The sequence below is a fragment of the Danio rerio genome, chromosome 5, assembly GCF_049306965.1.
Source record: "Danio rerio strain Tuebingen ecotype United States chromosome 5, GRCz12tu, whole genome shotgun sequence".
Classification (NCBI taxonomy): Eukaryota; Metazoa; Chordata; class Actinopteri; order Cypriniformes; family Danionidae; genus Danio; species Danio rerio.
Window position 1 is genome coordinate 55333453 of NC_133180.1, and position 15851 is coordinate 55349303.

At 35.1% G+C, this 15851-nt stretch overlaps 1 protein-coding gene across 11 annotated transcripts in view; it reads left to right on the plus strand.

Moving 5' to 3' along the window:
- The first annotated feature begins 4790 nt into the window (after positions 1-4790).
- The window catches only part of msh3 (mutS homolog 3 (E. coli)), a 190725-nt gene continuing 179664 nt past the window's right edge, over positions 4791-15851 (plus strand). For 3 of the 11 annotated variants that reach the window (XM_009301782.4, XM_009301781.5, XM_073950745.1), the window contains exons 1-4: positions 4791-5102; positions 10337-10439; positions 13058-13269; positions 15321-15518. In XM_009301782.4, coding sequence (XP_009300057.1) covers positions 4947-5102; positions 10337-10439; positions 13058-13269; positions 15321-15518 — 669 coding nt within the window. In that variant the 5' untranslated portion in view covers positions 4791-4946. The remainder of the gene's footprint in view (positions 5103-10336; positions 10440-13057; positions 13270-15320; positions 15519-15851) is intronic. The other 8 variants (XM_073950743.1, XM_068221261.2, XM_073950747.1 and 5 more) reach the window with 4 other exon arrangements.

The window sequence follows — 15851 nt, forward strand, 5'->3', positions numbered from 1 at the left end:
TAATAATATTTACTAATGTTTAATATTTTGTAATACATTTAATTTATTCTACATTTAATTTAGCTTTAATTTATTTCAGTTTTTGTAGTAATCTTACTGAGAGTTAAACATTTATAAAGTAAAAATCAAGGAACTTTGCTGCTTTACAATGGACAATGATATTACATGGTGCCTGAAAATATGACTTTTAATTTCATCCAGCCTGCTTTAGGGCTTCTGGTGAACTGTCTTTCCATTACAAAAATTGTCATTTTTAAGGTCTGATTTTTAAAAAAAAAAAAATCAGTGATCTTCACTGCCTGATAGATATAAAGTGGGTCTCAGACCACACTAAACAGCACTGCAATAAATTACAATGATCTGCACCATGTCTTCAATATACAGACATTTATTTTACCACAGTATTTTTAATGTTTTTTTAGCACCTGCTGATCCTGACGGTGCTAGTGGTTGTCTTTCATCTCGTTTCACGCTTGAACAACTAAATAAATGCTTAAGTCGATTTAACAGAATGTACTGTTATTACATTATAACATCAATGCAGTAATAAACTTTATAATCTTTATGAAATTGAAAATAGTCACATTAATCCTTCACCGGAAGTTTATCATTGGCTGAAAAACACTAGCTCTGCATATATACTAGTCCCCAGCACCAAATCCTATATTTGCACCAAGTTTTAAGCAGTTTATATGGCACCACCAGTTACAATCAGCATAAACAGACATGCTGCAGACATGATATGGAAGCAAATTATTACAGGGGAATGAGAATATAGTTTCTACACTACACTTTTGGCCTAGAAAATATAAAGTTTTTCTTTTCCATCACTTTTAGTAATTACAGAGAAGCTTTAAATGAGAAAAATTAACAACACTCTCTCTTCACTTTTAAGTGAGATGCAAATGGTCATATCTGATTTAATGATAAATGCTAATTTAAGCTAAAAGTGCTCATTTAAATCTGGATATTGGCTAAAATTGATTCTAAAATGAAAAAAACTCAACTATTTAACTCTATAGGTGACTTGTAAAATGAGTCTATTTCTAAAGGATTAGAGTGTCCTTTTAAAAGGTGCTCATTTTAGACTTTTCAGTGTCAATGTAACTTCCATAATTTATACTACAAAATGTCTTGGAATACTGCATAAATATGATATATAAATTCATTCATGTTCGGCTTAGTCCCTTTATTAATCTGGGGTTGCCACAGCAGAATGAACCGGCAACTTATCCAGCATATTTTTTTACACAGCGAATGCCCTTCCAGCCGCAACCCATCTCTGGGAAACAACCATACATACATTCACACACACTCATACACTATGGTCAATTTTACCATTCCCAGTTCACCTGTACCACATGTTTTGGAAACCGGAACACCCGGAGGAAACCCATGCGAACACAGGGAGAACATGCAAACTCCACAAAGAAAGCCAACTGACCCAGCTGAGGCTCGAACCAGCAACCTTCTTGCTGTGAGGCGAACATGCCACCCACTGCGCCACCGTGCAGCCCTTATATATAAATGTGATAAATAAAGAAATTGGTGCAGAAGGCTGATAAAAACCATCATACACCAAGGATACTGATGACCCAGGTAAGCTATATATCTACAATCCCCTTATTCGTCACATACATTCATTCATTCATTGTCCTTCGGCGTGGATCCTTTATTCATCACTTTTTTTTGTCATATTCAACGTGTCACCCTTATCTGTTACAGTGAACTGTAAATCATTTTAAGTGTAATGTGACAAAGCAGAGCGAGTACTAACAAACATGTTCCTTAGTTGCTATATCTGATCCTTCTTAAGAAGTCACTCTTCAGGCAATAAAGTCTGTGTGTGACATCTGGATCAGCTGACATTTCCTCTTTCAGGGCTGTGATCACATCATCTTTCCACTGGGACTCATATTGCCAAAGCACACCGACACGCCAACATGTCCCTCTCCCAGCCGATGCCAGCTCTCCTCCTGAGGAAGTCGATGGTGTACTGTTTAGGCATAACAAAAAGCACGGATGGTCAAGCAAAGGGCAAGACATTATTTACGCACCGGTTACATTTAGTTAAAAATAACAAGCTCCCTCATTTCAACACCCAAAATATAAGAGTTAAAGTAAAAATTATTACATCTCCTGTGAATTTATTATTATTTTTTTTTATATTTTCGAAATGATGTTTAACAGAGCAAGGACATTTTCACAGCATGTCTGATAATATTTTTTTCTTCTGGAGAAAGTCGTATTTGTTTTATTTCAGCTAGAATAAAAGCATATTAATAATGATAATATAAAAAAAAACATTTTAAGGTCAATATTATTAACTCCCTTCAGCATTTTTTTTTGTGAGTTTACAAAACAAATATTATACAATGATTTGCCTACTTACCCAAACCTGCCTAGTTAAGCCTTTAAGTTACACTTTAAGCTGCACTACTAGTAGTATTTAGTCAAATCTTAATACGCAATACTTTCTAGAAAAATCTGCAGTAAAATAATATGTACTGTCATTAAAAGAAAGTATTTCAGTTATTAGAAATTGGTTATTAAAACTTATGTTTAACAACTTGTGTTAAAAAAATCTCTCTGTTAGAGATTGAGGAAAAAAATATACAGGGGGGCTTATAACTCTGACTTCAATTGTATATGTATACCTGTATATTGATTTTTATAAAGCCAGTAGAACACGTTATTATATTAGCATTATTATTTATCATTACAATAGTCCACCTATCATCAGTGAAATTTGACTCCTGCAGGTGCTGCTAAATTATTGCCTTCATAAATACTCAACAATGGTTAAGGGATTTTAATATCTAACCAGATTTCAGATACAGCCAAGGAAATTCGAGAAGTACTTGTTACCTATTTAACTTTTGCTTTATGGGACAAAAATCTCTCAAAAGCGCACTGAATGCAATTGCAAAATACAGGAATGTCAAATAAGGGGACTTGTTATGGTTTCCATGCAGTTGGTTAATGTGTGCACACCAAGTGTGCCGCAAGCCTACGTTTGAGTGAAGGTTTCGGCCGTTAGATCGCCCCCTGGGGGCTGGCTGCAGTACAAGTCATAAAGCCCGCCTCCTCCGTGTTAATGAAGGAGACTTGAGCCCAAATAAAAAAAAATATTACACTTGCAATAAAATGTCCCGAAAGATAGTTCTGGTCGATTAAGGCACTGGTTATTGTGCTGAAATAGGTGCAGATCTTCATTTTTGTAAACAGTTTGTTTTTAGCAGTAATTTAATGCTGGGCGTGTCATCGTGATTTACAGCTGTGATTGACAGTTTCTCAAAGCGCGGCGTCTGAGCTTCGGCAGGAGACTGAAGTAGACTGAAATGTTATTATTCGATTTCTGTGTTATTTTACCATGACAAAATTAGTTCAGCAGTAAACTATAGTTTCTGACATACATGATCCTGGTGGAACACTGTTTATTCGCTAAGTTCAGGGCTTTTTTCGGGCTTTATTAGTTTGCTGATACACGCCTAGCCACCCAGATAGCAAAACACAGTTCCGGCTAGATTCTCGCCTGCCGGAGACTTATCTCTTAGAGCTCAGACTGACTAATGTTACCTCTGCTGGACCTACTCCGGATGCCTGGACTCACTGCCCGATTCCAGTCCTAGTCAATCGAGCCAGATGCGGCGGCCGAGCGAGCAGGCGCTGCCGCATGCGAGCCGGAATCAGCCCGCGACGCCGCGAGTAAGTTGTGCGCTGCGGCCTGGAGCTGGCGCGATTGAATATATAAAACCCTCATATTTGTTAACGTTATTACATCCATTTGTGTTGATATGACAGCAAACGCATGCTGAGAAGTTCGGGGGGCGTAGTTGATTTTACATAAAGCGTTTGATTGGAAGCTCGACTCTGCTCATTTTCGCGGCTCCTCCTCTGGCTCCATCAGACAGTCCTTCTGCGCATGTCTGGCTCCAATTTCAGCAGTCTTTTGCGACAGTTTGTGCCCGTCAAGCAGGCGTTTTGCCCTCAAGGCGTTCAATGGGAAAAAGGGCTGTCGCGTCGTCCATATTTTTTACAGTCATTGGTGCACACACTGTCAGAAATAAAGCTACAAATTGTGTCACTGGCGTGGTACATTTTCAAAACTTACATTTTTGTTCATAACAGGTCCTTAAAGGTCCCATTTAATATTTAAAAAATACAAGTGCATACCTCACAGTAACTTAAAGGTACAGAAGTATACCCTAAAGGTACTAAGCCTTACCTGTACAAAAGTGACAGTGACAGCTTTTGTACCTTTATTTCTGAGTGTCTTGTTCAGTTATCAATCAGACTGAGCAAGACTGTCAGAAATAAAGGAGCAAAACACAATTACAACTGGAATACAGTTAAAAGTGTTAAGTACAATAAGTAAAAATAAGAAATAGAAAGAAAAAAAAGAACAAAATAAAGAAAGGGGAAGCATCGAAGATCGTGCTTTTTTTCTTCTGGAGAAAATCTTATTTGTTTTATTTTGGCTATAATATAAGCAGTTTTTAGTTTGATTAAAACACAATTTTAAGGTCAAAATTATTAGCCCCTTTATGCTATATATACTACACCCACAGCATTGAAGTCTAGCATCTTCACATTGGCACACTGTCTTGAGTTTGATTAAATGACTAGTGTCCTGGGAGCACTGTACAAATGTGGCGGCGCTATTGACGCATGGTCAGGGTCCGTTTGCGATATTTAGTGTGTATACCTATATACTACAGCAGTGACTGCGTAAAATGTAGCGCATCTTTCACCATCTGCAGTACATTTGAGAATCCGCGTGTGCAACACAGTGCATACGTCATCAACGCGCCAACCCGATCAGCTGCAGCAAAGCTGTAGTCTCTCTTGGAGACTATTTTTAATCATAAGAGTTTTGGCCGGTTTTCAAACAAGCTCCTGTTGCAGACCAAACGGTAAAGATCTGATATCGTTAATGTAGTAAAATGCACACAGCTGTCAGACGCGTGTCTGCCTCCAAATCCTCCAAGAAATCCAGCACTCAGACAACTATCAGCAGGTTCTTCACTAATGCAAGCGATCGGGCTCAACCAACTGAGCAGATTAACTGTCAAGACCGACGCCATGAGGGCAGAGGGAAGGTAAGAGAGAGAGATAGAGAGAGAGACAAAGAGAGCAGTAATAGACACAGACAGCTTATTTATGTGGAGATATAGACTGCAAGGGATACTGTAGTTCACCACAAAAAAATAAGATTGACAGTATTCACTCACCTCAAGTGGTTCCAAACATTTTTAGTTTCTTGAATGCTGAATACCTGTAACTCTTGACTTCCAAAGTTACAATAACAAATACTATTGTAAGTTAGTCAACAAAGGTTACAGGTTTCCCGCCTTGTTCACAACATGTTGAAAAGATTGTTTAACGAAATGAGTCCTTAGTGGGGCATTCTACCAGAAACGTACATTATCTGTCCCTGAAATAAAGACATAAATACAGTGAATACATTTTTTTTTAATCCCAAAAAATGTCTAAAATGGACTGATGGTTGATTCATGTGAGTGGTTCTGTAAATGAATGTCGGTTCTTAGATTTTTTTTTCTTTAAAATGTACAAACCTTGTCATTGTACTTGTCCTCAGCCCAATTTAACCTTTAACCCAGGGGTCACCAATCCTGGTCCGGGAGGGCCAGTGTCCCTGCAGGGTTTAGCTCCATCTTGCCTCAACACACCTGCCTGGATGTTTCAAGTATACCTAGTAAGACCTTGATTAGCTTGTTCAGGTGTGTTTGAATAGGGTTGGAGCTAAAACCTGCTGCACACCGGCCCTCCAGGAACAAGTTTGGGGACCACTGCTTTAACCCATAAGAACCCAGACCGATTTGTCCTTTCTTAAGGCCCAAGGTGTTTTTTACATGCATTTTTTATTTCTCTTTGCTATTTGGGCTTATTGGGACCTAATTAGAATAAAAATCTAAGTATCATCTTTTGATATAATGTACTTTTATGGAAAAATGATGTTCATATATGTGGACTCGTGGTCCAAATTTACATAAAAACTTTTTCCCCAGGATTTTTTTGTGCATATTTAACATTTTTTGAACTTGCTTTGACTATCAGAGAGTAAAAACAAATTTTTAAAAATAGGGTTTGGAACATTTCAAATGCTGCAGGATGATACTGTCTGTAACAAAATATAAAACATTCAAAGTATTTTAAAAATGTGCTGTCCAGTCTAGGGTTGTGACGATGAGGAAATTTCACCACCGGTTAATCGACATGTGACAACACCAGTAATACCGGTATCACCGTGGGGGTTTCCTCTGTTCTTTCTGCTTTTAAATAGCTTATAAATGCGTGCATATAATACTTTCACTTTCAGTTTTGCGGGAGTTGCCAATTCGGCGTCAATTGTTTGAATGGACGAATGTGATGAATGTTAGAATGTTTTTAAAACGAATAAGAAAATACAATAGAAAGATAAATAATTTAAATGCTCAGAGTTTAATTAAGATTAAACAAATGAACAAGAAACAAATATAAAAGAAAAACTTTCAAAATTACATTACATAAATGACAGGTCGACACAGTCTTTAAAAAAATAGATAAATAAAACACTGTAAATTAGCATTTATTAACAGTGAGGTTTACATGTTCTTTGCCAGGAATCCTGGCCAATATGTTGACCATCTCTGGCTTAAGATGGGATCTTGTGGGGCTCATTATGTTCCCATCGTGCTGAACACACTCTCAGATGAGCAGCTCGTTGCGCACACGCAATGAAACTTTTTGGATCACAACTAAACAAGCTAGCACTCATTTTATATATAAACTATAAATGAAAAAAAGAAATGTTAAGAAATTAAACATTATGTAAAAAATCTTAAGACTACAGGCTAAAAAAAAGCTCCTCGTCAGAGCAAAAAATCACCACACGCGTGTCAGTTTACTAGACAGACGAAGCAACTTTCGTTTTTTAAAGAGAGCGGCCTCGCTGATAAAAGACGCGCGCACACACAGGTTACACTCTTGTAGGCGTATTCATCTTTTATTTTTTTATACATGAAACGCATAAAGTGCAAAAAAGAAGAGCTGAATTCGGAAAAAGTGCTCACTTCAGTTGCCGTGATGGTTGCTTTGTTTCTCTGCAGTTGGCTTGTCAATGGCGCGGCATTGCTACATTCTTGTTTCAATAAAAATAAGATATTTATTATTAAACATTGTGAGATGGTGGTTGCGTGATTTTTAATATGAGAGTATGCCTTGCATATTTATTCTCACGAGATAAATGAAATATGACGCATTATGTTCAGATTTTAATTATAGTGCATGCTCTGGTCTTGAGTAAATTATTATGATTTCTATTTTCCATTTAATTCAAATAAATATTTAATAAAAAAAAAACGAATACTTAGAAAAAACAAATGTGGGGACGGTGTCACGGTGGAAAAGTGATGTCACCGGTGTTGTGTCTTAAAACCGGTATCACCGTCAACACCGTCTATCTTGGCAAGCCTACTGTCCACGTATGTGGACACTCAGGCCCTAGGACACAGGTGTCAAATCAAGTTCCTGGAGGGCCGTAGGCCTGCACAGTTTAGCTTTAACCCTAATTAAACACACCTGATCAAAGTAATTGAGTCCTTCAGCCTTGTTTGAAACCTACTGGTAGGTGTGTTGGAGCAGGGTTGGAACTAAACGGTGCAGAGTTGTGACCCCCCTGGAACGGGATTCGACACCCCTGCCCTTGAAGGTTATAGGAAAATTGTGAGACATATAATACAAACCAAATGGACCACTTATAACATGTTTCTGCAGTTGGTTTTGAAATGCAACCCCTCTTCCTGAAAAATCTGTAATGTTACATATGTGACATTGGGTGTTTATAATAAATTTTACATCTACATGTCACATTGGGCAGTTTTTCACAATTAAAAAAATACATTTGTTAGTTTTATTTGCTACATAAAATTTGTTTTTGTTTATTTGCTTTTCCATAACATATTTCAAAGCTCCATGACTGTGACCATTATATTTTACAACTCTTTTGAAACATTAAAATTCTACCTTGTTTTTTTTTTTTTGGTATAGTTGTTAGTGTATTTTATACACTATCCGAAAATGAGTGCACTAAATAAAAATAAATAACTTCCTCCAAGCGACACAATGGCGTAGTGGGTAGCACTGTCCCCTCACAGCAAGAAGGTTGCTGGTTCGAGCCCTGGCTGGGTCAGTTGGCGTGCCTGTTTGAAGTTTGCATGTTCTCCCCGTTTTGCCGTGGGTTTCCTGGGTCCTCTGGTTTCCCCCACTGTCCAAACACATGCAATACTGGGGAATTGATTAACTAAATTAGCCCTATAGTGTGTGTATGTGGAAATGCAAGAGTGTATGGGTGTTTCCCAGTACTGGGTTGCAGTTAAAAGGGCATCTGCTGTGTAAAACATATGCTGAATAATTTGTCGGTTCCAATCAAAATTTCTAGTTCAACAGTGGTATTTACATTCTTTTGTGTTCCAGATAGTTGCGCACTGTACAAATGTGCTTGTTCCTTCAGTAACTCGAACATCTCTGCTGTTATGAATTTTCTGAAATACTCCAGGGTTGTGTGAAGGTTGTCTGGAGGGTTGGAACTTGACTCTCTGAATGTGCACTCACATTCACTCAGGGGTGTTAAAATGTTTCTTTCTCCAAGAAAAAGTTTTGTTACCCTGGCTGGTTGCATTTTTTTGACCAGAGTTTATGTTTGGCTGTGCAGCTTCTGAATCTAGACTACTTGATCTGCTAATGTCTGAATCAGATCCGCTTGGTTCATAATTTTGTTATGCTAAAAACTGTTTATTTAGAAAATAATATATAATTTATTTAATTGTATAAATAAATTCTACAAATAAATACTACTAATATATAATACAAGTAAATTTACGATTGTCCCCATGTTTCAGTCAGTCCTGTCACATTTGCATTAAATTTAACATAAAACGTGTGTAATACACAAGGCTATGACTCAAAGGAAGTGACATCATTTAATGGAGAAGCTGACAGTGATCAAGGATGCGTTCTACAACGAAAGCATCTTAGTAAAGAATAAATCGTTTTTAATAAGAATTGACATGAAAAAGATTTTATGTTTGTGATTGATTTGATTTACAAGGGAACTTTTATTCATATGGTGATTTTATGGTTAAATATAATTTCCCTGTTATTCATAATGAATTCTATACTGTGATTAAAGCCTTACCTAATGGCCTTGCTCATTTAATGAAATGCCACGTCATTTGAAGTAATTGTTAAAAATGAACCAAAATTTTTAGTTGAAGACAAATGCATTTTTGACCTAAAATGTAATAATAAAAATATAAGAAACGTGTTTCAGTCAAAGAAAAGAATTACTCCAAGGGGAAAATATCTTTGGAATTCTTTAATAGATAAAATTAATTGGAAAAAGGCTTGGCTCCTACCTAACAAATTGTGTGTTCCCAACAAAGTTAAAGAATTACATTTAAAAGTGTTTCACAATATCTTCCCCACGAATGAGATTGTTTCTAAATTCGGTAATCCTGACTCAAATTGTGTGTTACTCAAGCATTGAATCAATTGATCATCTTTTTGTCAAATGCCCACATGCTAATTTGTTTTGGTCTGATTTATCCATCTATTTTTCATCAAAATTTAAGTTAAACATTGATTTTTCCATATGTGATGTAATTTGTTTTTTTCTCATTACAAACATAACATAGAATTTATAGGCAATATATTTATTTTATTGGGCAAATATTATGTTTACAAATGTAAATTTTCTTCATCATTACCTAAATTACTGAATTTGTGACTTAAATTATTTAATTAATTTAATTATTTACTTAATTTACAAAATGTTTATAGCAAAAAAAGTGTTAAAACTGTGAAATTTTATAAGGACTTTGTAAATATTGTTTAATTTGATCATTTGCCTCTGTACTGTTTTTTTTATTTTTATTTATTTTATTTTATTATTAAAAATTAATAATAAACTGATTTACTATTGTACTTGATGTCATCCCATTGTTATGATTAATATGTTTGTATTTTTAAAACACACACACAAAAAAAAAATCAATGATGCACTCTATCATTAAATTTTATGATTGTTTTTTTTGAGGAAGACACATTTTTAAAAAATATAAGTTTCTGGTTAAATGTCCCAAGTAAAGATTGAGTAAATGATAACAGAATGTAAATTTTCTGGGTTGAACTAGCCCTTGAACACCTCTAGTGCTTCAGTTCAGAGTCATACTGTACCAACAGTTTAAGTCAAAAACACTATATTCATCTCATGCTGAAGCTCTGGCTGTTTCAAAACAGGCACCTTCTGAAATGTAAACCTGTTCTGTTTTAGAAGAGGTTGTCTGATGGAGGAGCATCCACAGATAAACGAGCCAAACTCTCGGTCAGCGTGGAGCAGGAGAGGGATGAGGAGCTCACAGTGACCCCCAGCACCTGTAAGCACACACATGCTACACTATAGAAGCGTATGTGTAGCAATATTCATTCAAATTTAATATGCAAAATAGCAATGTATTACAATTCACATACTCATGACATACTGTAAGTGGAAACTTTGGTGCAAAATGAAAATGCTTCATACAGCACAACTCATTCCTTTCGTTCGCTTTTTTGTTGTTTTCAGATGGTTTGTTTGTGAATTTCCATTGCACTGTTTATTTTAAAGCAGCTTATTTATGCAGATCTCAGAAGACTTAGTATAACTACATATGTGAGTTTATTCATTCATTTTGAGGGTTTCCGCAGGGTCTTAAAAAGTCTCAAATTTAAAAATCGAAATTTAAGGCCTTAAAAAGTCTTAAATTCGCTCTTCTAGGTCTTAAATATTTTGCACAGGTCTTATTTTTCCGATGTCCATGTAACACTACATCTAATGTTCATTTTAGAGGTTTTCGTGTTGTTGTAGTTCTTTATCAGGGATCGCCAAAGCATATTGTATTAAGCAGACCCCCTAGTTTTTCACGGTTTGTGATTTTTTTTTGCGATAAAAATGACAGATTTTGTGGTGGTAATTCCCAATTTTGCATATACATATGTATACTATGTGTGTATCCTATTCACCATATAAGACAGCCTACTATGCTAGGTATGCAGTCTGACACAACAACACAAATCATAAAAATAAAGCTTCTTTATATCAGTCTCTTGTTAAGACAAAATGAAAATGAGTTAAAATTTGATACATCTCTAATATGATAAAGAGCCTTTTTTGTCACAACACTGTTACATGCAGCAAAATTGGACTCCTCACTATACACAAATATTACGTATTTCAAAGGAAAACTGGTTAGTCGAGACATAGCATAGTGTTTGCTAAATTATTAAATGTAATGTACCTTTCCAAAATGAGTGAAACCAGATATAAATTCATAAACATTTTCAACTAAACAGTAAAGTTGAAACATTAAAAAAAAAAAAAAACTAGTTAGGATTGTAGCAGTGTGATACACGTAGGGCTGGGCGATATGGAAAAAATGCAAACTCAGTCGTCTTTTTCCATATTGAACAATAACAATAAACTTCGTTAACAATAAGTTGTTATGCTTTCAGCTTCAAAAGATATATCTCCAACAATGACTGATGCAACAAAAATGAGGTGGTTCAATAAATTACAATTTAAAATATTGTTTATTAGGAAATACATTTAAAAAGCCTAATCTGGCATTAGGGGGTAAATTAAATGTGTAAAACAAACAATTAAAAATATACAGTACAACATCCAGCAAGTCCACAAACCATACCGTTAAACATATTATTGTGGAATGCCCTATTTTTAATGTTATCAGACAACAATTTTTATCTGCATAGACTTTAAATGAAATATTTTTAATGTGAAAAATATTCTAAAATTTTACATTTTTTTTTATCAAAAGTAAACCTTAAAAACTGTTTTAGATTTTTATCTTATATATTATCATTATTAATATTATTAATATTTATGTATTTACGTTGTATATTATTTATTGCTGTTGGTGACTTCTTATTGTTAAATATAACTATAGAAAAGTGGTATTTATAAAATGTGGTAAACTTGATCTGTTTTTTTTTCTTTTGTTTATTTATTTATTTATTTTTGCCATGACATAGCTAAAGAAGCTGAAATGGCAAAAAACTCCGAATTCTCTCTCTCTCTCTCTCTCTTCAGCAAGTCCACACAAATTGTTAAACAAGTTTTTTTTTTTTTTTTTTTTGGGTGTGATTTTTTTTTTTTGTGATTGAATATGCTGGTTGTGTTGCCAGATTTGTTTTTTTTTCACAAACCATTGACATTACAGATCGTTTAAATCTGTTCCTTAAACCACTTCCATCTAACCAAATTTGTGCTGCCTTGTTTTTGTCAATAATTTCATCATATTTGGATAATAGCTCAAGGTTAGTTAACTTTCGTCAAGGCTTCCGCTTATAATTTCCTTCTTTTTGTTGTCTTGTCGAGTTTGTTAGCAAAGTGCGGTAGGAAATGGTCCTTTGACTTCATACTAATTGGTTATTTGTTATTGCATACTGCTGCTCTGTGATTAGCTCTTAGATCAATATCGAGTAAAAATGACCAGAGCTTATCATTGTTATTGAAATAAAATTTATCGCAATTTAATACAATATTGTTTATTGGCCCAGCCCTAGATTCACGCAATACTGATCTCTCAGAGCAATTAAATTTAACAGGGCAATGGTGAAACTCGATTAGAAATATTCTGCATTTTAATTAACTAACTTATCAGAATTATTCTGAATAATACATGTATAGTAGTTGCATACAGTTGCACTATGTTCTGACTGAAATTTTTAAAAGGTTTTATATAGAGCTTTTTAAATTAAACAATGTGTTTTATTTTGACGTCATTATTATTACTAAGCATGAAAGCGTATTTCTTTGACCTTGAGAATGGACCATATTTGATGTGCCATGTAATATTGCATATTTGTTAAACTATTAGCAATATTGTCAAGTATGTTGTGCCATGACATGTTTTATGCATAATGCATAAAAAACACAAGTACATTACATGATTATCATAAGATGTACTGAAAGCTTTACTTTCCCTTTTATGTGCAGTAGGTAAGACGGTGTCCTCTAAAGTCAGTATCAGCCATGCCACCCTGACCAGACTTAAAGACTTCAGCTGCCCAGGGAGCTCAGATTCAGTGATGGAGTTGGAGCCTTCACATTCGGGAAAAGCTGAAATTTCTGCCTCACAGCAACATAATGTTATTATGCATAACGAAATGGTTGAAGAGTTCAAAGAAGAGCCCATTAAGGTTAAACAGGTTTGATTTTTAAAACTGATATATTAGTTTCAGAAAGTATCTTTTTTGTTTGAAACATCCTTTTATTTGATTGTAGATGAAAAACTGCTTGATTCATCTACACCAGTGGTTTCCAAAGTTTTCAGCACATGACCGCCAAAAAAAACAATGCCAACAATAACAACAGAAAGATTACACATTTTTCCAACAGAGAAAACCACCAGCTATCAAGAATGCATGAGTATATGGTGTCATAGCTTTGCAATCAAAAAATGTCATTATAATGGAAGTCAATGAGGCAAAAACAGCCACAAACATAACAAAAGGGGAGCCAGTTTGCCCAGCAGGGGTGTAGATTTAGCATAGAAGAAGGGGACATGTCCCCACCAATATCCAACGACTAAAGAATATCCTCACCAATAATTTAATTCACTTACAAAAATAGCACTGTCAACATTAACGTGGAGATAGAATTAAATCATATTCTCTATTCGGGTCGTTTTGCCAACAAAAACTGTAATGAACATTGTGATTGGCCGAACCTTTCTTTTAACTAGTCAAAATTGGTGGTTCATAGGTCCACACCAATGTCAAAAGCAAACCTACGCCCTTGTTGCCCACTGTGTATTGTTGAGTTTTTGCTAAATGTTTTAAAGCATTTTCTCAAAATATGAGCCAAAATAAGATTTGTCACCAACAATCATTTTATTTGTTTAAACATAGAGAAAATTTTGGACGAATTAAGGCTCAAAATCACCACAGGGTGGATGAAAACATCGGATTCATTTATTCAATGTTTGATTTTAACATTTACCTTATTTAATGAGATAGGTGGGCTCTATGTTTGGATCACAGCAAGTCCTTTTTTAGAAACATTTTGGAGACCACTTGTTCAGTCGTGACCTGTATTTATTTTTACATGTGTGCATGAGTGGCAAAAAGATGTTGGATTGTTTCAAATGTAATAAGCTGTAAAACCAATGTGCTACATTTGACGTTATTGCTGTGTTGTTAATTTAATTTAATTTAATTTAATCACTCCATGAATGAATGAATGAAAAAAGAAAGAATAGTTATGAATAAAATATGGTCATTCTGATAATTTAACAACATTTATTTGACTTTTGGAAATCTAAATATTCATCGCCGAAAGTAAAAATTTATTTTCTCCATAGAGAAAGTGGTTTTGTAAAATAGCTGAGAAACCTGTAAATTCAGTCTTTGTTGAACCCTACATATTTAAAAAAAAAAACCTTCATATTTAATAAACTTAAATTGTAAAGACATACTAGATTATCCATGCTGCTGTGCAGAAAAAATAGATATTTAGCTTCACCCACTCTTATAAAGCACTGCAAATGAAGCAACTTGAGATGAAAAGTTTCATGTTTATCCATTGATTTGAATTAGATTGTGTAATTCAGACTGCATTATGGGATTGTAGTTCTATCCCTCATTAAATCATAGGTTTCAAACTGGATTCCTGAAGGGCCGCTGCTCTGCACAGTTTTGCTTCAACGTTCATCAAACACAGCTGACTCAGCTAATCACGGTGATCAATAATACTAGAGACCATTAAGCAGGTGTGAGTTGGAGGTAGTTGGAGCTAAACTATGCAGAGCTTTGGCCCTCCAGGAATTATGTTTGAGACCACAGCATTAAATACTTGATCTTGAATCTGGTTGGGTCATTTCATGGCTAATGATTCTTTAAGATATTTTAATGACACTATGGGAAAAATACTTTTAGTATTTGTACTGCAGAAAATGTTGGGTGACCCTAACCCAGCTAGAATTGTTCTTTTTTCTTTATAGAAACCTAGTCAAATCAACAGTCAATAAATCACCAGTCATCAAATAAAGAGAAATAAATGTGACTACAAATGTCTTAATTTTGGACTACTATTAGACTTCCTAGTACTGTCCATATTTAGCCTTGTTTTAGTCAAAGTGTCTGTTTAGATGTCAATTAGATGTCTGTTAAACACAAAATTGCTTGGCGTGAATGCAATTAATTGCTCTTTGCCACAATGTCTATTTAAACGTGATGTTTTTTCCTCTTTCTGTTTACAGGAGTTCTCCTTTAGTCAGTACGCTAAGAATACTGGAAACAGGAAAAGTTTAGAAGAGCCTTCTGTTTCCAACAGGAGAACCAAGACCATTTACACTCCTCTAGAAGAACAGTACATGGAGATAAAAAAGCAGCATGTGGACACAGTGCTTTGCGTCGAGTGTGGGTATAAATACAGGTTCTTCGGCGAGGATGCAGAGGTAAGAACTAGATCACAAATAGCAGATATTGGGTGATCCATCGAGGCGATTTATGACTCGTTTTCACTGAGTGGTACATTACAGTACGGTTTGGGTCGGTACGGGTCATCTTTATCAGGCTTGCGTTTCCACAACAAAGGGTACCCTTTTGGTGGGTGTGGTGTGCGAAAGAAAGTTTAAGTCGACGTCATGCTCGCTTGAATAAATGTCTACAGTAAAGCTGTACGGGTCGTTTACATATTATATGATAAGCACTTCTCACAAAACAGATGCTTTATACACAAATACTGGTTTATATATGTTTATTACTTACTTTTCTATGAATATGATTTG